The 21,469-nt window shown below is 46.6% G+C and overlaps 1 protein-coding gene across 1 annotated transcript in view; it reads left to right on the top strand.

Annotated features, from left to right (window-relative positions):
- The first annotated feature begins 4,853 nt into the window (after window positions 1–4,853).
- Window positions 4,854–21,469, top strand: part of LOC127583239 (netrin-4-like) — a 31,783-nt gene continuing 15,167 nt past the window's right edge. The window contains exon 1 of the mRNA XM_052039008.1: window positions 4,854–5,958. Coding sequence (XP_051894968.1) covers window positions 4,914–5,958 — 1,045 coding nt within the window. The 5' untranslated portion in view covers window positions 4,854–4,913. The remainder of the gene's footprint in view (window positions 5,959–21,469) is intronic.

Here is a 21,469-nt window from a genome sequence, read left to right as displayed (position 1 = left end):
AGGTACACCGTCAGAACCTGACACCTTGCGAGGGTTCACCCTCTTGAAGGATGATCCCTTGAAGGAAGCAAGACAAGTTTTTCCCTGTACCTTGCTACATGTGACAGTAATAAACCGACTCCAATTCCAATGGGAGGGGGGAGGAGAGAGAAAGACAGGGGCAGCAGTGGGGAGCAGGAGGACACGTCATTGCCAGCTCTGCTTGGCTGCGTGCTGCATCTCAGGCACTGTGGATAAAGCGGAAACTCCTGGGGTAGCAGCAATGAGTAGGGGATGTGCAGCCAGGTGTCACAGAAGCAAAGTTCACTACTGCACAGTGAGTGGAAGAGTCCACTAGACCCCAGAGCTATGCAATGGTGCTTTCAAGAACGGCCAGCTGTCGGGACCATCTAATGTCGCAATGGCAGCAGCTCACCAGTGGACGGTAGACAATGAACGGCACCTTGGACAGGGTGACTGGCAGCCTTTTCCTGGCCATTCAGCATCACACTGGACATTAATTCACCCTCCATCTCATTGTCCGTAAGGAAGGGTGGTTGGTACATGCTGGGGGTGAAGGCGAAAGAGGATTTGGTAATGGGAACACCACTCCAAGCTCTCTTCTGTGGCCCGCCACCAGCTCCCCCCCCCATCCTGGATGGGCGAGCTTGACATGTACCACTCCTTGGTGGGGAGTCTCACACATCTCAGCTTCACTAGTTAGAGCAGCAACTGAAGCAGCCTGTCACCCCCTCTGCTGAACCAAAGGTTGCAGCTCGTGGGAGGAGCAGGAAGGGTAATGATTCAAGTCAGAACAAGTGTTACACATGGTTAGAAAGTTAAGCTAAGCTGTGTAAATATTACTCATTTGCACCACTTTTAACTGACTCCTGCTTCTTGACACACAGCCATTTCAGTTGTGTGGCGCTGACTGGAATGAGGAGAAAGTGGAAGGTAATGCAAACCAAGTGCTGTCAGGGGTACACACTGTGCACACACTAGGCCCTCATCACTGCAAGGTTCACTGTTGCCACTCATCCAACAAACCCATGCAAAAGCTTCAGGAGCTTCTGCTACTGCTGTGGATATCTCAGCCTCATGCTAGATCCAAGTGACATGGAGTTAAGGGCACTCATGTTGATTTGATAGGTTAGATCTTCGAGGACCTCCAAAGCTCTGAAACATCTATACCGCAGCTTTGCAAAATTTTGATTAGGCCACACTTGGAGTATTGTGTGCAATTCTGATCACCCCATTACAGGAAGGACATGGAAGATTTGGAAAGGGCACAGAAGAGGTTTACCGGGATGCTGAATGAAAAACATCATGATGCTAGAGGAACTCAGCAGGCCAGGCAGCATCCGTGGAGAAGAGCAGGCGGTCAACGCTTTGGGTCAGGACCCTTCTTCAGGACTTTTCCTATCTTCAGTCCTGAAGAAGGGTCCTGACCCAAAGCGTTGACCACCTGCTTTTCTCCACGGATGCTGCCTGTCCTGCTGAGTTCCTCCAGCATCATCGTGTTTTTTATCTAGATTCCAGCATCTGCAGTCCTTTGTTTTTCTAGCTTAACCCAGGATGCTGCCTGGATTAGAGGGTATGAGCTTTAGGGTTGGACAGACTTGGGTTGTTTTCTCTGGAGCATCAGAGGCTGAGGGAAGACCTGATAGAAGTTTATAAAATTATGAGAGGCATAGAGTAGACAGAGTCTTTCTCGCAGGGTAGAACTGTCAAGTACTAGAGGACATGGATTTAAGGTGAGGGGGGGAAGGTTTAAAGGAGATATGTGGAGCATGTTTTTTACACAGAGAGCGGTGGGTGCCTGGAATGTGCTGCCAGGGGTGGTGGTGGAGGCAGATACAATAGTGGCTTTCAAGAGGCTTTTAGACAGACAAAGGAACATGCAGGAAATGGAGGAATATGGATCATGTGCAGACAGAAGAGATTTAGTTGAATTTGGCATCAGCACAGACACTGTGAGCCAAAGGCCCTATTCCTGAGCTGTCCCGTTCTATGCCCCGTGTAGAGACAACATCGGACAAGTATGCAAGTGAAACCTCAGCATGCTTAGTGAATGAACATACAGGCAAGTTGGGAAGCAGCTGGACATGCTCCATGTCTATTGGGACATTAGTCATGGCCCAGCCCCTTCAGTTGTTGATGTTTTTCTGCCTTGCATCCTTTAGTGAGTTCAAGGACCTCCTGGACCCAGTGTTAAACACAAAGAGCACATCAACGTCATCACAACTTAACATCTCTGATCCAACAAGCCATCTTTGCCAAGGGGATTGCTCCATCACAGTCTAACTTTCTGAACTGGAGCTAGTCTCCCCAAGAGCTCACATTTGTCCAGGATTTCAGTCCCTTCCCCCCCGCCCCCCCCCCCCCCCCCCAATCCTGCAGCCAAACACAGATGGTCACCCACATTAAAGCTGCCCCCACCTTCACTACGCCCATCCCAGGCATGAACACTTCTCTTGTTTTCTGTTACCAGACCAGATGCAGTACACAAGGTGCAGAATGATGTCGTTCATTCTCTGTCACTCATGGATTATATATTTTACCACTTTGACTATAACTTCCTAGTTCTTCCTACTTTCCTTTGTATTGTATTGTATTGGTTTATTATTGCCACGTGACAATAATAAGCCAATAAACTTGTCTTGCATACCGATCGTACAGGTCAATTCATTACACAGTGCAGTTACATTGAGTTAGTTGTTATGGACTCAGTGAAAGTCCCTTTAAGATAGAGAGTGTGTGTGTATGTGTGTGTGGGGCGTGCTTACGTCAATAGAAGATAAAGGACGTAATGACGTTGTTGGAGAAGAAGAAGAAGAAGAAAGAGAGAGAGAGAAGGGAGAGAGACACCAGCCTGCTTGTTTTCTCTATCGATGGATGAGAAACAATAACTGTGTTTGCCACTGAAATCCATGTATGGAAGTTGGAAGTAATCCGGTGGAGTTCACTTTGTTGCTGACCTGTAGAAGGAAACAGGTATTTGTGTGTGGACGACCACGGTTCGGATGCTTTTCGGGGTGAGGAAGTCACTACCGAGTAAACACTGAAGTGTCGTTTGGGTTCCATCGTGGAACATTTGGATTTCGTATGTACTCTCTCTATGTTTTTCTACATCTACATCTTATCTTCAGACAACGGTGGTTGTTGAAGAAGCCCTTGCTCATGTTTCACCTTATGGCTTGCGGAACTGAACTTTAAGAACCATTCAGGAACTGGGAGTTTTGGACTTTGTCACACACACACACGAAGAGTTTAGTTTTGGGGTTAACGTTCGAGGTTTAACATTCTTGAATTCTAACATACTAACATTTTTTTTTACTTTTATTTTACGTATTATCATAAGTAGTGATTAATAAAATAGTTTTTAACACTGAATCATGCTCAGTGTGTTTCTTTTGTTGCTGGTTTGTGACAAAATTGGGGGCTCGTCCGGGATAGTTCCCAAGGTTAACGAGTGTCGTCCGGGATAGTTCCCAAGGTTAACGAGATTCGTATGGGATCCAATCCAAAGATTAACGAGTGTCATCTGGGATCGTTCCCCAGATTGCCGAGATTTGTTCGGGATTCAATCCAAAGATTTTTGAGGGAGGTCTGATAAATTCTTTTTAATTGGCTTGTGTGTGTGGAAACCAGCAGCAATGGATATTAAGGCATTTTTGGAGTCACCAACCCAAAAGGGATTGGAGGTGGCGAAAAAGGATGATCTGATAAAGATTGCTACAAGGCTAAACCTTACAGAAGTAAAGCAGTCTATGAGAAAGGCAGATATTCAGAGACTGATAGCTGGCCATTATGTGGAAAAGAAGGTGTTTGAGAAGGAAGTGTTAAAACAGTTTCCTGGCAGTGAAATAGCAATTTCTGAGGCACAGGTGCAGCTGGCAAAGATAGAGGCTGAACGAGAGCAAACTCAGTTAAAGATAGAGGCCGAAAGAGAGAAATTAGAGGCCGAACAAAAGATAACTCAGATGAAGATAGAGGCTGATCTAGCAATGAAGAGGATGGAGCTGGATAACGAGGAGAAAAAGAGGCAGCATGAGTTACAAATGAAGCGTAGGAGTTCGGAATCTGATTCTGATGATGGTTTTTCAGCCAGCAGGGAGGTTCGATTAGTCCCTCCTTTTGAAGAAGATCAGGTTGATCAGTATTTCCAACATTTTGAAAAGGTTGCTGTGAGTTCAAACTGGCCAAGGAAAGGATGGGCTCTTATGGTACAGAGTGTGATTAAAGGTAAAGCTCAAAAAGCTTATTCTGCTTTGTCTGCTGAGGATGCAGCTGATTATACCAAGGTAAAACAAGCTATTTTGAAGGCCTATGAATTGGTTCCTGAGGCTTATAGACAAAAATTCAGAGACTTGAGGAAATCTGCAGATCAGACTTATATGGAATTTGCCAATGGAAAGAGAATATGTTTTGAACGATGGTGCCTGGCTAAAAATGTAGATGGGGATTATGATAAATTGACAGAATTGATACTGGTGGAAGACTTTAAAAGATGTGTTCCAGCTGAATTAACAACATATTTAAATGAAAAGGCAGTGGAAACTTTACAAGAAACTGCTAGGTTGGCAGATGATTATGCTTTAACCCATAAATCCAAATGGGGACAACCTAAAACCTTTCAAAAGAGTTACAAAGACAATCCAGGTAAACCGGAGATTAAATTGGGAGGTAATCAGAAAGGAAAAGATGAAAAGAAGCCAGGGCTGGAGAAACCTGTTGAGCGTACTTGTTATTACTGTAGGAAACCTGGCCACGTGATATCAAATTGTGCCCTTTTGAAGAAAAAGAAGGAAGCTGGGCCCAATGCTTGCTTTCAGGCAATTAAAAATCAAAAAGGTTTAGGAGATGCTGAACAGAGGCTGAGCCGCCGACTGTCCGTGACTGCGGCGGGGCACGGGCCTCCGCTGGGACCCAGGATGGGCCGGCTATGGCTGGCCGTCTCCGTGCTCCTGTCCCTGGGCTGCGAGCCCGTGGCTGCCGGACCGTCAGACTTGCCCGGGGTGAGGCGGCACTGTCAGTCTGGAGCCTGCAACCCCCGCCTGGGCAACCTGGTGATAGCCAGGCAGCTGAAGACCACCTCCACCTGCAGCAACCACTCCGCCGAGCTCTTCTGCTCCTACGCCGGCCCGGGCTGCGAGGCCGCCACCGAATGCGGCAAGTGTAGCGCCGGCCGGAGCCGCCGCCACTCCCACCGGCCCGCCGCCATGACCGACTCCTCGTTCCGCTTTCCCAGCACCTGGTGGCAGTCAGCTCAGGGGAGTCACAGGGAAACCATCCAGTTGGACCTGGAGACCCAATTCTACTTCACGCACCTCATCATGATCTTCAAGTCCCCCCGGCCTGCTGCGATGGTCCTGGAGAGATCTCAAGACTTTGGTTTGACCTGGAAACCATATAAGTATTTTGCCCGGAACTGCAGTGACACCTTTGGGCTGCCGGATGACCTCCACTGGCTTGGGGCAGTTTGTACGTCCAGATATTCTGATCCATTCCCTTGTACCCGAGGAGAGGTTATATTCCGTGCCCTCTCTCCGCCGCACTCTGTGCAGGACCCATACAGCCTTCAAGCTCAAGAAATGTTGAAAGTCACCAACATCCGTATACGAATGCTCAAGCGCCAGCCGTGTCCCTGCATGACACGTGCGACCGGCCTCAAACCACAGACGTTTGCGCATTATGCAGTCCATGACTTTATCGCGATGGGCAGCTGCTTCTGCAATGGCCACGCTGAGCAATGTGAGCCAGCCGAGGGCTTCACACCAGAGCAGGACAACACGCAGACCATGATCCATGGCAGGTGTATCTGTGAGCACAACACGATGGGTGAGCACTGCGGGAGCTGTGCGCCCCTGTATAACGATCGGCCTTGGAGACCTGCAGACGGGAAGAAGGGAGTGGCGAACCAGTGCCAAAAATGCAATTGCAATGGCCATGCACAAAGCTGTCATTTTGTGCAGCTTTGTGCACAAAGCACAACATGCTTATGGCTTGTGGCTTTCACCTTATGGCTTGCGGAACTGAACTTTAAGAGTGCATTGATGTAGTAAAAACAATACAGTACAGAGTAAAGTGTCACAGCTACAGGGAAAGTGCAGTGCAATAAGGTGCAAGGTCACAACAAGGTAGATTGTGAGGTCAGAGTAGTGGTTAGCGTAACGTTATTACAGAACCAGCGACTCAGGTTCAATTCCTGCCGCTGTCTGTAAGGAGTTTGTACGTTCTCCCCGTGTCTGTGTAGGTTTCCTCCGGGCGCTCCAGTTTCCTCCCACATTCCAAAAACGTACGGGTTAGGAAGTTGTGGGCGTGCTATGTTGGCGCCGGAAGCGTGGCGACACTTGCGGACTGCCCCCAGAAAACTCTATGCAAAAGATGTATTTCACTGTATGTTTCGATGTACATGTGACTAATAAAGATATCTTATCTTATCTCATAACTCATTGGTCCTGCTGACTGTTACTCTGCATCTTTAGACATGTTTACTGTCAAGATTATGAACATTTCTGAGTCACTTTCATCTTCAAGACTAGCTATTAGAATAGCTGTATCATGTGCTTTGGTGGATATAACTACTGATGCACAAGCTTCTCTCTTCTTACCAGGAGTGTACCAGTAGCAGAGCCTGAGTGAACTACACTCCATTGTAGTATCACCTCTCACCCATTTGGCAGCAGCAGGTGTTTATCACACACCTGTTACAGAATGCACCTGCCTGACACCAGAGTTCAATCACTTATTAAGGTTGTAAAAATCCATCAATAACTAACTGTTGCACACTGTCAGCTAGAAGAGCTTCAAATCAGCTTATCACTGACATTCCTGGAGATTCAAGCATTATGAACTAATGTCCTGTGGATTAAACTTTCCTTTAATCGATTACACTTACATTTGCAAACTGAATTGTGGAAATGGGTCGAATTCTTGCTGCAATCTGCCATGTCGAGGGTGGTACTGGTTTAATTGGTAGATGCATTTCCTTCTTCTTTACGAGATGTGGCATATATCGATAAGACTCTCGGATACAGCTAACAGTATTAGAATGGTTGTGTATCCATGGAGCCAAATAATAAGATAAGATATTTATTTATTAGTCACATGTACATCGAAACACACAGTGAAATATGTCTTTTTGCGTTGCTAAGAATGTGCTGGGGGCAGCCCGCAAGTGTCGCCACGCTTCCAGTGCCAACATAGCATGCCCACAACTTCCTAACCCGTACATCTTTGGAATGTGGGAGGAAACCGGAGCACCCGGTTGAAACCCACGCAGACACAGGGTTTAAAATATGCTGCAGTACAATTATTTAGTGTAACAGCCACAAAACTGAACAGGATAAACTGAAAAAGCATTTCATGACAATGACAAACCATTGATTTTGTTAACTCATACAGTAGTACACACTTGTTACATTGAAGCCACCCAGGCTGCAATGAAATTGTTCTGGGACTTGAGTTACCTTTCATTTAGCTGTCATTCACTTCTGCCTCCGAGTCAGTTCAAGACCTGTACCAGAGAGTTCCTCATTAAATCCAGGCTGGCATTTCAGTGCAGTACTAAGGGTTGCAGCAGTGTTGCAGGTACAGCCTTTCAGATGAGATGTTATACCAAGTCTCTCTTTGTTTGTTGAACAAGGAGAAAGTGATCTGTTACCTATGGTGTTTGTAGTTGGGTATATATTGACCAGGATGGTAGTGTAGAGGCTAGCATAATGCTTTACAATGCCAGCGACTCGGGTTCAATTCCGGCCACTGTCTGTAAGGAGTTTGTACGTTCTCCCCGTGTCTGCGTGGGCTTCCTCCGGGTGCTCTGGTTTCTTCCCACATTCCAAAGACGTACAGGTTAGGAAGTTGTGGACATATTATGTTGGCACCAGGAGTGTGGCGACACTTGCGAGCTGCCCCCAGAACACTCTATGCAAAAGATGTATTTCACTGTGTGTTTCGATGTACATGTGACTAATAAAGATATCTTATTATCTTAAGAGTTTCTCCTTGTTTTTGTCGCCACCGTACCACGCGATCTTTGAGTTCCATTCAAGAGCTGATGGAGACTTGGTTTAACTAGAGAAACAAAGGACTGCAGATGCCGGAATCTAGATGAGAAACGCAATGATGCTGGAGGAACTCAGCAGGCCAGGCAGCATCTGTGGAGAAAAGCAGGCTGTCAACGTTTCAGGTCAGGACCCTTCTTCAGGACTGAAGATGAGAAAAAGGGAAGCCCGATATATAGGAGGGAAAAGCAGAGCAGTGATAGGTGGACAAAAAAGGGGAGGTGGGGTGGGCACAGGGTGGCGATAGGTAGATGCAGGTAAGAGATAGTGATAGGCAGGGCGGGGGAGGAGGGGAGAGCAGATCCACCGGGTCCGCTGGGTCAAAGGTAAGAAGAGAGAGAGAAAAAAAAGTCCTGTACCAGAGAGTTCCTCACTAAATCCAGGCTGGCATTTCAGTGCAGTACTGAGGGGGTGCAGCATTGTTGCAGGTACAGCCTTTCAGATGAGATGTTAAACCAACATCATGAACATTGATTCTAGTTTGAATAGGTCGGGCAGCATCTGTGGGGGGAGGAGGAATTGTCAATGTTTCAGGTCGAAACCCTGCATCAGGATTGATCACAGATGCTGCTTGACCTGTTGAGTTCCTCCAGCAGATTGTCCAGACTCCAGCACCTTCAGGCTCTTGTGTCTCTGCTGCCTCTGTTGCTTATGAAGCTCTGCCATGTGCAAGGTGGCTGTTCTGTTTCCTGCATTATAACAGGAGCTATATTTTGTTAACCTGGAAGCACTGGGTACCTTCCGGCAGTCGTCCTCTGGACATCTATGTAAGTGTAATGGTATATTAGTGATGTTAGTATTTGAAACAAAAACAGAAAAATGCCAGATATTTGGTTTGGTTCAGGCAGCATCTATTTATCACATCGATGTTAGAGACATTTAAAAACTATTAAAATCAATTACAACCATTAGAGCCCTGACACCAAGCTTTGCTGGCCGTCAAAGGCTGTTAATGGCGTTTGCGGGGCGCAGCATTCTCACTAGACCCCTCCTCCCACAGCCTCCCCATTTACAACATTATGCAGACAAAGGAAGCTAATGTGCCGGTAACTCCCTCAATTAAACTATTTGGACTCCACCTGTCAGAGGCGTCTCCTTTGTTCTACACATCTCTCCCCCACCTTCTCTCCTACTGAAAAATAACTTGTATTTCTCCCTTTCCCAGTTCTGACAATGGATCCCAGACACAAAACGTTTAACCATTTCTCTTTTCACTGAGAGTTTCTATCTGTAGTGAGAAAACACATGGCTGTCACGTGACAGTAACGACACTGACTGCCGCTGGTCAGAGGATGGCATTGTTCCTCGGATCGGAAGTGATACCACTGTCAATCAAAGTGCGGCTCCACCCACCCCTCAGGTGTGAGAATACCTTTTGTCTCTGAACTTGCCTGACCATTGGCTGTGGCAGGCAGCTTTGTCCTTGAACCCCAAACCATTGGCCCATTTAAATCACTCAGTGAGCCTCCACCCAGCTTCCTAGCACTGTAAAAAGGGTTGCAATCCCCTAGCCCTTCCTCTTTTTGACTGCCCCAGGAGTAGTGAAACAACGCTGCAGAGACCACTGGTAAGAGTGTGCACTACCATGTGGTTTGGGAGTGTCTTAGTCAGATTCCAGGCAGTGTTAGAGCCAATGCTTGTTTGGGCCAGGGTATTCAGGCATTGAAGTGTTCATCCCCTGAGAAGCTGTATCTGGTTTATTGTGTGTTTGTGTGTGTATCTCATCCTCATTGTGATCCCCCCCCACGTTCGCGGTCTCCTGCGTGTGTGAGTGTGCATCTGTTCCCATTCATTCTGTTCCAGAGTTTGCCTTTGTGATTAAACTACTTTTAAAATCCAAAGATTGTGTCCAGAGCCATCCACCTTTAAGCCTGAAAGAACCATTTCACACAACACCATCATTTTCTGGTTTTGGTTCAGGTTCTCTGCTGGGAATTCACCAAACGTGTGGACAACTGAAGGAGGAACTTCACATCATTTTCCCATCACTAATATAATGGTTTGGAAAACTGAACACCTTCATTTCCATGTTCCCAATGAAGGTCTCTACTGGAAACCCCAAATCAAAATAATTTCCCCCTCCTAGCCTTCATGAGGCAAAGAGATGTAAGTGCATGAATGTTCTCAAGGAGCTTTGAAGTGTTTATCATCTGGGATGGTTTTCTGTGTGGTATAGTAGAGGTAAAAAAAACAGGATGTTGTGAGAAACATGCATGTATGACTTAAGTAATAATGAGTGTGTACCCCTTTAAGAATTGTATCACATGACCAACTACTCTCTATTTATTGCTCCGCAGTTAACGTTCAATAGGCGAGAATCAGCTTGTCTGTCTGGGAGAAGGCATTAGAAAAGAAATGCTTTCTCACTCTCTCTCTCTTTCTGCAAGTCTCATTGTTTAATGAAGGACTTTGGAGACATGAGAGACTGGAGATGCTGTAACACTCAACAAGCTAGAGGAATGTTTCGGCACAGACTAGAAGCGCCGAAGGGCCTGTTTTCTGTGCTGTAGTTTTCTATGGTTCTATGGTTCTATGCAGCAGATCAGGCAATATCCATAGATACTGCCCGACCTGCTGAGTTCCTCCAGCTTGTTGGTAATTGGTTTATTATTGTCACATGTAACAAGGTACAGTGAAAAACTTTGTTTTGCATGCCATCCATACAGATCATTTTAAAACATCAGTGCATTGAGGTATAACAGAATAACAGAATGCAGCACATAGTGTTACAGTTACAGAGAAAGTGCAGTGCAGGCAGACAATAAGGTGCAAGGCCATGATGAGGTAGATTATGAGGTCAAGAATCCGTCTTATTGCACAAGAGGTCTGTTCAATAGTCATAACTGCGGGATAGAAGCTGTCCTTGAGCCTGGTGGCACGTGCTTTCAAGATTTTGTATCTTCTGCCCAATGGGAGGCGGGAGAAGAGAGAATGTCCAGCATGGGTGGGGTCTTTGATTATGCTGGCTGCTTTACCGAGGCAGTGAGGTATAGACAGAGTCCATGGAGGGGAGGCTGGTATTCGCGATGTGCTGAGCTGTGCCCACAACTCTCTGCAGTTTCTGTTAATAAAGTTTAACTTACTGGATATTCTCCAGTACTTTTGTTACTGATACAAAGAGAATCTATAGCTTTCTACATTTGATGAAATCAGGCCCTGCCCCCCAACATTCACATCCACCTCATCCTGTTTGGTGATGGCTCTCTGTGGTTTTCATTGTGTATTTAAGAGTGTACGTCACTATTAGCCTGTTGTCATATGCCAGACTGGATTCATGCCCTGAAATTCTTACTCTGCTAATTTTGTAACATATTCCAATGTTGACAAGTCAGATAGATCAGAATTCTGATGGGCATGAGTGGAAAAATCCATGACACGGTATAGATTTTCCAAAACAACCCAAGTAATTGCCACATAAGAACATAAGAAATAGGAGCAGGAGGAGGCCATCTGGCCCATCGAGCCTGCTCCACCATTCAATAAGATCGTGGCTGATCTGACCGTGGACTCAGCTCCACCTACCTGCCCTTTCCCCATAACCCTTAATTCCCCTACTGTGCAAAAATCTATCTAACTGTGTCTTAAATATACTTAATGGGGTAGCCTCCACTGCTTCCCTGGGTGGAGAATTCCACAGATTCACTACTCTCTGGAAAAAGCAGTTTCTCCTCATCTCTGTCCTAAATCTACTCCCCCAAATCTTGGGGCCATGTCCCTTAGTTCTATTCTCACCTACCAGTGGAACCAACCTTCCTGCCTCTATCTTATCTATCCCTTTCATAATTTTATGTTTTTATAAGATCCCCTCTCATTCTTCTGAATTCCAGCAAGTATAGTCCCAGGTGACTCAATCTCTCCTCATAGGCTAACACCCTGATCTCCGGAATCAACCTGGTGAACCTCCTCTGCACTGCCTCCAAAGCCAGTATATCTTTCCTCAAGTAAGGAGACCAGAACTGCACACAGTACTCCAGGTGCGGCCTCACCAGCACCCTGTACAGTTGCAGCATAACCTTCCTGCTCTTAAATTGAATCCCTCCAGCAATGAAGGCCAACGTTCCATTTGCCTCCTTGATAACCTGTTGTACCTGCAAACCAACCTTTTGCGATTCATACACCAGCACGCCCTCTTCTTCCCTCCTATCAGGCAGAAGATACAGGAGCCTGAGGGCACATACCACCAGGCTTAAGGACAGCTTCTACCCCACTGTGATAAGACTATTGAACAGTTCCCTTATACGATGAGATGGACTCTTGACCTCACAATCTACCTTGTTATGACTTTGCACCTTATTGTCTACCTGCAATGCACTTCCCTGTAGCTGTGACACTTTACTCTGTATTCTGTTATTGTTTTTACCCTGTACTACCGCAATGCACCGTGTAATGAATTGATCTGTACGATCGGTATGCAAGACAAGTTTTTCACTGTACCTCGGTACAAGTGAAAATAATAAACAATACCACTCCCAAGTCCCTCTGCACAACAGCAAGCTGCAATCTTTCACCATTTAAATAATAATCTAATCTTCTATTTTTTCTTCCAAAGTGGATGACATTTTCCAAGAAAATATGTTTAAAGTTATGCGTCAAAAGTTGTCAATCACCCACAACTAGGTGGTTTTGACAAGTTGTGTTGACTCTTTGGCTGGGTGCCAGGTCCGATCATGTCTCAACCTGTTGACGCAGGCATGGACAGTACTGAACACAAACTGCAAACAATGAGAGAATGAAGTAATTTGAAAATACACAAGGCTATAAACTTCTTTCGGTGTAAGGTTAAGGAACCCACAGCTGCCAGTGCAATTAGCTTGCTTGCACTTTGCAGTGTGTGTGTGTGTGTGTGTGTGTGTGTGTGTGTGTGTGTGTGTGTGTGTGTGTGTGTGTGTGTGTGTGTGTGTGTGTGTGTGTGTGAGTGAGTGTTACCTGCATAGCTGTTTGTGCATGCATGACATCACTGCTCTAGCACCCAGAGAGCACCCAGCCACTAAATGGCCGTGCTGCTGGTGTGTTGTGGTGTCCCACAGGCAAATGAGTGCGTGTGACAATCTGCTCAGTAGGAAACGGGCCCCGTGATTTACGGGTCAGCTGCTCAATGTCCCCGTGGAGCAGACGCTGAGGTGACGGGTGGGCTCTGTGCCAGTGCTGTCCGGAGTGGAGATGAAGCAGAACTGGCAGCAGCGAACCATGTGCCGGGAGGGATTCTCCCAGGACCTGAGGGAAAAATTCCATGATCTCAGCCATTGTGTCCAGCTTCTGGCCTTTCTAACTCAAGCTGACAATGGCAGCCTTGTATACACTGCAGCAACAGACACACAGCACACGTATGCACCGACACACACATATGTACATGGGTGTGTACACTTATACACACGTGTGCACACAACATCTCCACTGCAGCACACATAGACAAGTGCACATACACGAACAATATTGGTATTGGTATTGGTTTATTGTCACTTGTACTGAGGTACAGTGAAAAACTTGTCTTGCATACCGATCGTACAGGTCAATTCATTACACAGTGCAGTTACATTGAGGTAGTACAGAGTGCATTGATGTAGAAACAATAACAGTACAGAGTAAAGTGTCACAGCTACAGAGAAAGTGCAGTGCAATAAGGTGCAAGGTCACAACAAGGTAAGTTGTGAGGTCAGAGTCCATCTCATTGTATAAGGGAACCATTCAATAGTCTTATCACAGTGGGATAGAAGCTGTCCTTGAGCCTGGTGGTATGTGCCCTCAAGCTCCTGTATCGTCTACCCGATGGAAGAGGAGAGGAGAGAGAATGACCCGCGTGGGTGGGGTTTTTGAATATGCTGGATGCTTCACCAAGATAACGAGAGGTAAAGACAGAGTCCAAGGAGGGGAGGCTGGTGTCCGTGATGCGCTGGGCTGTGTCCACAACTCTCTGCAGTTTCTTGTGGTCCTGGGCAGAGCAGTTGCCGTACCAAGCCGTGATACATCCAGATAGGATGCTTTCTATCGTGCATCGATAGAAGTTGGTGAGAGTCAAAGGGGACAAACTGAATTTCTTTAGCCTCCTGAGGAAGTCAAGGCGCTGGTGAACTTTCTTGGCTATGGCATCTACGTGGTTTGACCAACATGTACACATGCACACACCCAAATATGCACACACACACACACACACACACACACACACACACACACACACACACACACACACACACACACACACACACACACACACACACACAGAGTCCCAACTCACTGCTATCAATTTTCCCCCTTGCCTTGCATGATAAGGTTGCAAGAAACCACTGTTGCTGGCAGCAGAAGAAAGGACCCACTAGGCTCGAGGGGTTGGCTCCCTTACACATGGGGCTGGCATTTCCTAGTTCCTGACCTCTTGGCATTGTGGGTGACAAAACAAGGATGTAAAGGATTTTTTACAATGCCTGTAGTATATGTATCCTTGGTTGTGGAGAACGAGTTTTATTTTAAGACTGCCAGTTCTTTAAGGATCATATCATTTCATCAACTATTCTCTGGGTTGCAACGTTTTGTAAAAAGTTTAAGAGAGGAAGTTTGTGAAATGCCCTTGAATGGACACACACACATTGTTTGAGTTGTACAGGTTTCTTCAGCGATGTGTACACTGGCCTCCTCCCGTCCTACCACTGAATGGTCTGCCTTTATGTGCTTATTTCCTGGGCACTCCTCTCAATAGCACTAGACCCTCAGCATTGCCAGCATCTTCCTTTCTGCCTCCATCCTTTCAAAGTTTTTGGATGTACCATTGGCCCGTACCGTAGCCATGAGGGGAGAAGGGCTCACACAAGCCATGACAAAAAGCAGGAGAAGGTCAATCAGCCCCTCGAATCTGTTCCACCATTCAACTGGCTGATCCAATCGTGGCCTCCACACCACTTTTCCACTCTCCTCCCAAGTAGTTCAGTGACTACAAAACGTTGTGGTCAGAATCAGAATCAGGTTTTCTATCACTGACATATGTCATGAAATTTGTTGTTTTGCGGCAGCAGTACAGTGCAAGACACAAAGACATAAAAGTTACTCTAAGTTACAAGCAAAAATAGTGCAAAAAAAAAAGGAATAACAAGGTAGTGTTCATGGGTTCATGGACCGTTCAGAAATCTGATGGCAGAGGGGAAGAAGCTGTTCCTGACACGTTGAGTGTGGGTCTTCAAGCTCCTGTACCTCCTCCCTGATGGTAATAACATAAAGAGGGCATGTCCTGGGTGGTGAGGGTTCTTAATGATAGATGCCACCTCCTTGAGGCACTGCCTCTTGAAGATGTCCTTGATGGTGGGGAGGGTTGTGCCCGTGATGGAGCTGGCTGAGTCTACAACCCTCTGCAGCCTCTTTTGATCCTGCACATTGGAGCCCCCATCCCAGGCGGTGATGCAACCAGTCAGAATTCTCTCCACCGTACATCTGTACAAATTTGCAAGAGTCTTTGGTGACATACCAGATCTCCTCAAACTCCGAATGAAGTAGAGCTGCTGATATGCCTTCTTCATGATTGCATCAATGTGTTGGGCCCAAGATAGATCCTCTGAGACGTTGACGCCCAGGAACTTGAAGCTGCTCACCCTTTCCACCGCTGACCCCTCGATGAAGACTGGTGTGTTCTCCCGACCTCCCCTTCCTGAAGTCCACAATCAGTTCCTTGGTCTTGCTGACGTTGAATGCGAGGTTGTTGTTGTGACACCAGTTAACCAGCCGATCTATCTCACTCCTGTGCACCTCCTCATCACCATCTGAGATTCTGCCAACAACAGTGGTGTCATCAGTGAATTTATAGATGGCAGTTGAGCTGTGCCTAGACACACAGTCATAAGCGTAGAGAGAGTAGAGCAGTGGGCTAAGCACGCATCCTTGAGATGCACCTGTGTTGATTGTCAGCGAGGAGGAGATGTTACTACCGATCCGCACTGACTGATCTCCTGATAAGTGAGTCAAGGATCCAGTTGCAGATGGAGGTACAGAGTCCCAGGTTTTGAAGCCTGGTGAGTAGTATTGAGGGGATGATGCTGTTGAACACTGAGGTATAATCGATAAACATCAGCCTGACGTATGTTTTGCTGTTGTCTAGGTGCTCCAAAGCAGAGTGCAGAGCTAGTGAGATTGTGTCCGCTGTAGACCTGTTGTGGTGGCAGGCAAATTGCATCAGGACCAGGTCCTTGCTCAGACAGGAGTTAATTCTAACCATGACCCTCAAAGCCCTTCATCACAGTAAACATGAGTGCTACCAGTCGATAGCCGTTGAGGCAGCTCACCCTGCTCTTCTTGGGCACCGGTATGATTGCTGCTCTTTTGAAGCAGGTGGGAACCTCCGACTGCAGCAGTGAGAGGTTGAAGATGTCCTTGAACATTCCAGTCAGTTGGTTGGCATGGATTTTCAGTACCCTGCCAGGTACACTGTCGGGGCCTGACACCTTGTGGGGGTTCACCCTTTTGAAAGGTGTTTTGATGTCAGCCCCTGAGACAGAGATCACCTTTCAAAGCGTGCATAAAAGGCACTGAGCTCATCGGGGAGTGAAGCATTACTGCCATTGATGCTGCTAGGTTTCGCCTTACAGGAATTAATGGCATGCAAAAAATGGTAGAGAGGGATCTGTGGGTCCTACGGCATGGAATGCCAAACATTAGCATGTTCTTACAGTAAGTAATTAGGGAGGCAAATGGAATGTTGTCCTTTATTGTCACGGTGTAGCCAAACGCAACGCGTTCCGGAAAGGAAAACTCGGAGACATTGTGGCTGAATCGGAGCACACTTTACTGTGTGAAGCAAAACGCGCGCGCACAAAGATACCCGAGAGCCTCTCCAGTAACGTGACATCAGGATCCCGCCGGAAGGCCCGCCCCACGGTTAGTTTGTGATGCGCTGCTGCGCGTCCGCCCGCAGCCGCCAATGGCGGTTCGAGTCCCGTAAGTACGGGCCACTACAACAGGTACATAAAAGTTTAATGTAAATCACAGGTGCAGGTGAGACCACACCTGGAGTGCAGCATGCAGGTTTGATCTCCATACTTTTGGTAAGATATATTTGTATTGGAAGGCAGTGCAGCAAAGGTTGACTCGAATACGTTCACCGACTCTGCATCCACAGCACTTCCAGGTGATGAATTCCAAAAATTCACAGTCTCCTGAGAGAAGAAATTCCTTTTCATCTCCACTTTACATGGGCAAAGTGTCATTCTGAAAGTTCTGGATATCCTTACTTACCTCTGCATGGAATGATCTGTCTGGATGCCACGCAGACAAAAAGCTCTTCACTGTATCTTGATACACGTGACAATAATGAAGAAATTACCCATTCCAGTTCCATTAGGGGAACTATGCTCTCAGCATCCATCCAGTTCTGAAGAAGGGTCTTTGATCCGAAACCTTAACTCTGCTTCTCTTCCCACTGATTCAGCCTGACCTGCTGAGTATTTCCAGCATGTGCTGTTTTTATTTTAGATTCCCCCAGAATCTTACATACTTGAAGAAGATCTCTCAGTCTTCAAAGAAGACCTCTCAGTCTTCAGTACTCCGATGAGTACAGACCCAACCTGCTTAACCTCTTCAGACATTAACACCTTCAGCCCAAGAGTCGACCTTTGCTGCACTGTTTTCCAACGCAAATATATCTTTCCATGAATATGTAGATCAAACCTGCATGCTGCACTCCAAGTGTGGTCTCACCTGCACCTGTGATTTACATTAAGCTTTTATGTACCTGTTACAGTAAAGGACAACATTCCATCCACCTCCCTAATTACTTGCTGTATCCTTGTGCTAACCTTTGGTGTTCCATGCAGTAGGACCCACAGATCACTCTGTACCACAAGGTTTTGTAGTCACTACACTACTGTCTGGCACCATCAAACATAGCTCCAACATTGGCATCTCAAGAGTTGAACAACATAGACTACTGATGCATGTTTCACATGGGTGGGAGGTGCCCGAGAGCAGTGGACCCCATTAAGGCCAGTTCCCTAAAGACAGGACATATACCAGTACTGCTCCCAAGGATCTTGAGCTCCTGCCTGTTAATCATGGGGCCCACTTGCTACCCATTTGTCCAAAGGCACCACAAATACTCCAGCAACAGTTTATCAGTGTCATTTAAGTCTCTCAGTGGTGCGTGTTGGTAGACACATAGCATTGGACTATGGACAAACATTTACCGCAAAGTACCAAGCTAAAATTTGTGATCAACAGTGTTCGGCATTTCAAGAGCATTAGTTTGCATTAACATCAACACAGGACAAACTGGGAGCGGATGTTTGGAGCTGCTGGCCAAGGACATTTGCAGCCTGCACGAGAGGCAACCATAGCAAATCAGAGACGTAAGAGATTCTGCAGATGTTGGAATCTGGAACAACACACACAAAATGCTGGAGGAACTCAACAGGTCAGGCAGCATCTAAGGAGGGAAATAAACAGCCGACGTTTCGGGCCGAGACCCTTCATCAGGACTGGAAAGGAAGAGGGCAGAATCTAGAATAAGAAGGTCGGGGGGGGGGGGGGTGGAGCACAGGCTGGTAGGTGATAGGTGAGTCCAGGAGAGAAGGGGAAGGTAGATGGGTGGGGGACGGGGGATGAAATGGAGTGATGTAAATGGACGACTGAGGGGTGGTAGGTAGAAGAGGCAAAGGGCTGAAGAAGGAGGAATCCAGTAGTAGAGGACAGTAGACCATGGAATAAAGGGAAGGAGGTGGGGAATAGATGGGCAGGTCTTGAGGGCGGGGAGGAGAAAGGGAAGGGGTGAGGGGGCCACAGGAATGAGGGAAAACAAAGGGGAGGAAGAGAAAAAAATTGGGGGGGGAGAGGGGAGGGGTTACCAGAAGTCAGCAGATCATTAGCTGGTCTATAGTCAGACTTGAGTGCATTTTCAGGAGTGCCCTTTCAGAACGTTTAACGGCTTGGTTAGGATTTGGTGGCAACTGATATCTTCTGTTCAGCCTTGATGAGGTGGGGGAAAATCTCCTCTGATATTGCTGCAATGGAGTCATTCTTATGCAGTGTAATCCCGCTCTGTAGAACGTGCTCTCCCACGGCTGTACCAATGGTGATCCAAATTACCGGTTCAATCCTCACAATTATTCGTGGGTCGTCGAAAAGTGAGGCTACTTTCTGGCAAATGCAGCCCCTGGAAGTCCAGCAGCTAACTATCTGCAACCAATGTAACCTAAACACACAAACTATTGCCCCATTTATTTGATGGGACGGCGAAGCTATTTGCCAGCATTATGGTGAAGACACATCCTTTAGGGTCTTCCCTGTAACTATTCCAAGGGTCCTGTTCAGTAAACACTGTGAAATCGCTGCGTACCACAGCTGAGTGTTGCGATGTTTCAATGGAATGGACGGGTTGATTGATAGGGACTATCTTGACTATCGCCACCTTGTAATGCTTCTTCCGATGTCATATCCTCTAGGCTGCTCTATAACAGTATTGGAGAAATGAACAGGACAGAAGGCCAATAAGCCCCCGGGACTTGACCTGCATCCAAAGGCTTTGAAGAATGGCTACAGAGACAATGGACAGACTGCTCGTCATCTTCCAAGGTTCCATAGATCCTAGAAGGTTTCCAATAGATTGGGAAGTTGCAGGTGTAACCACCACAATTTAAGAAAAGAGGGAGAGAGAAAATCAGGAACAATAGATCAGTTAGTTTGCCTTCAGTAGGAGGGAAAATGGTAGAATCTATTATTATTTTGATACCGCAAAACAACAAATTTCATGACATATACGTCAGTGACAATAAACCTGATTCTGGTTAAGGAAGTGGTAGCGGGCATTTAGAAAAAAAATTAATCGGATCGGTCATGGATTTATGAAAGGGAAATTGCATTTGTCATTGATCAGCTGGAATGATTTGGTGGCTGGGAAGTTCAGGCTGAATGCAAGTTCCACCATGGCAGATGGAACAGTGGGGATGTGGTTGGAGATAGATGGAGGTAGGTGGCTGGAGATCCATCATCAGAACATTACTGGTCTCTGTCAGCAGGATGTATTATTCTCGGAGAGCAGGAGTCCAGAGTCCTACAGTACTACACTGAGCTGAACACCTGTCCTGGAACTCCAGCTCATACACCTCAGCCACGGGGACCACTGTAAAAGCACCCAGGACAAGGAGGTAGCAACTGGAGAAATGATAGGATGGCACAGTGTCTGACAGCTCCAGCAACCCGCTTCAATCGCAACCCCCAGTGCTGTCTGTGTGGAATCTGCTTATGATCCCTGTGACTGCATGGGTTTCCCCCGGGTGCTCCCTTTTCCTCCCACAAGATAAGACAAGTTAAGATCTCTTTATTAGTCACATGTACATCAAAACACACAGTGAAATGCATCTTTTGCATTGAGTGTTCTGGGGGCAGCCCGCAAGTGTCACCACGTTTCTGGTGCCAACACAGCATGCCCACAACTTCCTAACCTGTACATCTTTGGAATGTGGGAGGAAACCGAAACACCTGGAGGAAACCCACGCAGACACGGGGAGAATCCAGACGTGCAGGTTGACAGGTTAATTGGCCACTGTAAACTTCCCCTAGTGTGTAGGGGAGAGATAGAATCTAGCACCACGTCCAATGTGTCTGAGTCAGTTTATGGTCACCGCATTGTTGTGGGCTGCCTCCAGAGTACAGTGCAGAAGTTAATGGAAAGTGTCTGACTAACCCTGTATATAACACAGTGGCAGGGAATGAGGTGCTGTGAAATTCCCTCCGGCTTAAAAGGACTCCAAAGCATGAAAACATGGCTCATCTTCATTGAAATCCCTCTTTGCAAACATTGCATGCTAATAATACCGCCCACGTGAAACCTCAGTGCCAAATATTATTAGTGCACGAGTGCGTACCACTCACAGAAGTACTGGGTGGTAATTAGCAGATAGGTTTCAGTGAGTGAGTCTATGGAGGCTTGGAGTTCAGCTCCTGAGTGTGCATATACACAGGCATTCTCTACTTACGGTTGTTTCTTGATTCTGGAGTCAAAGTGATCAGGTCAAAGTCGAAAGTCAAATTCCAGTTTATTGTCATATGCACAAGTATATGTACGCACAGGTACAACGAAAAACTTACAACAGCATCACAGGCACATAGCATCATATAAGCAGCATTCACAAGAAAATCATAAATTATACACAATTTTTACAAGAAAGAACACAATTAGAACCAAAAAACATTGTCAGTTTTAGTGCAGAGTGATCAAAGTGGTCATAGTGTTGCTAAACTGTAGTGATTAGGGGTTGTGCCGGTTTGTTCAACAACCAAATAGTTGAAAGGAAGTAACTGTTCCTGAACCTGGTGGTGTTAGACTTCAGGCTTCTGTACCTCCTGCCCGATGGGAGCTGCGAGAAGATGGCATGGCCCGGATGGTGGGGATCTTTGATGATGGATGTTGCCTTCTTGAGGCAGCGCCTCAAACAGGCTCCAATTAATTGGCTCCA

The sequence above is a fragment of the Pristis pectinata genome, chromosome 26 (assembly GCF_009764475.1).
Source record: "Pristis pectinata isolate sPriPec2 chromosome 26, sPriPec2.1.pri, whole genome shotgun sequence".
In the NCBI taxonomy this organism is placed as follows: Eukaryota; Metazoa; Chordata; class Chondrichthyes; order Rhinopristiformes; family Pristidae; genus Pristis; species Pristis pectinata.
The sequence above is the reverse complement of the archived record's forward strand: the minus strand, read 5'-3'. Positions and strand labels throughout refer to the sequence as shown.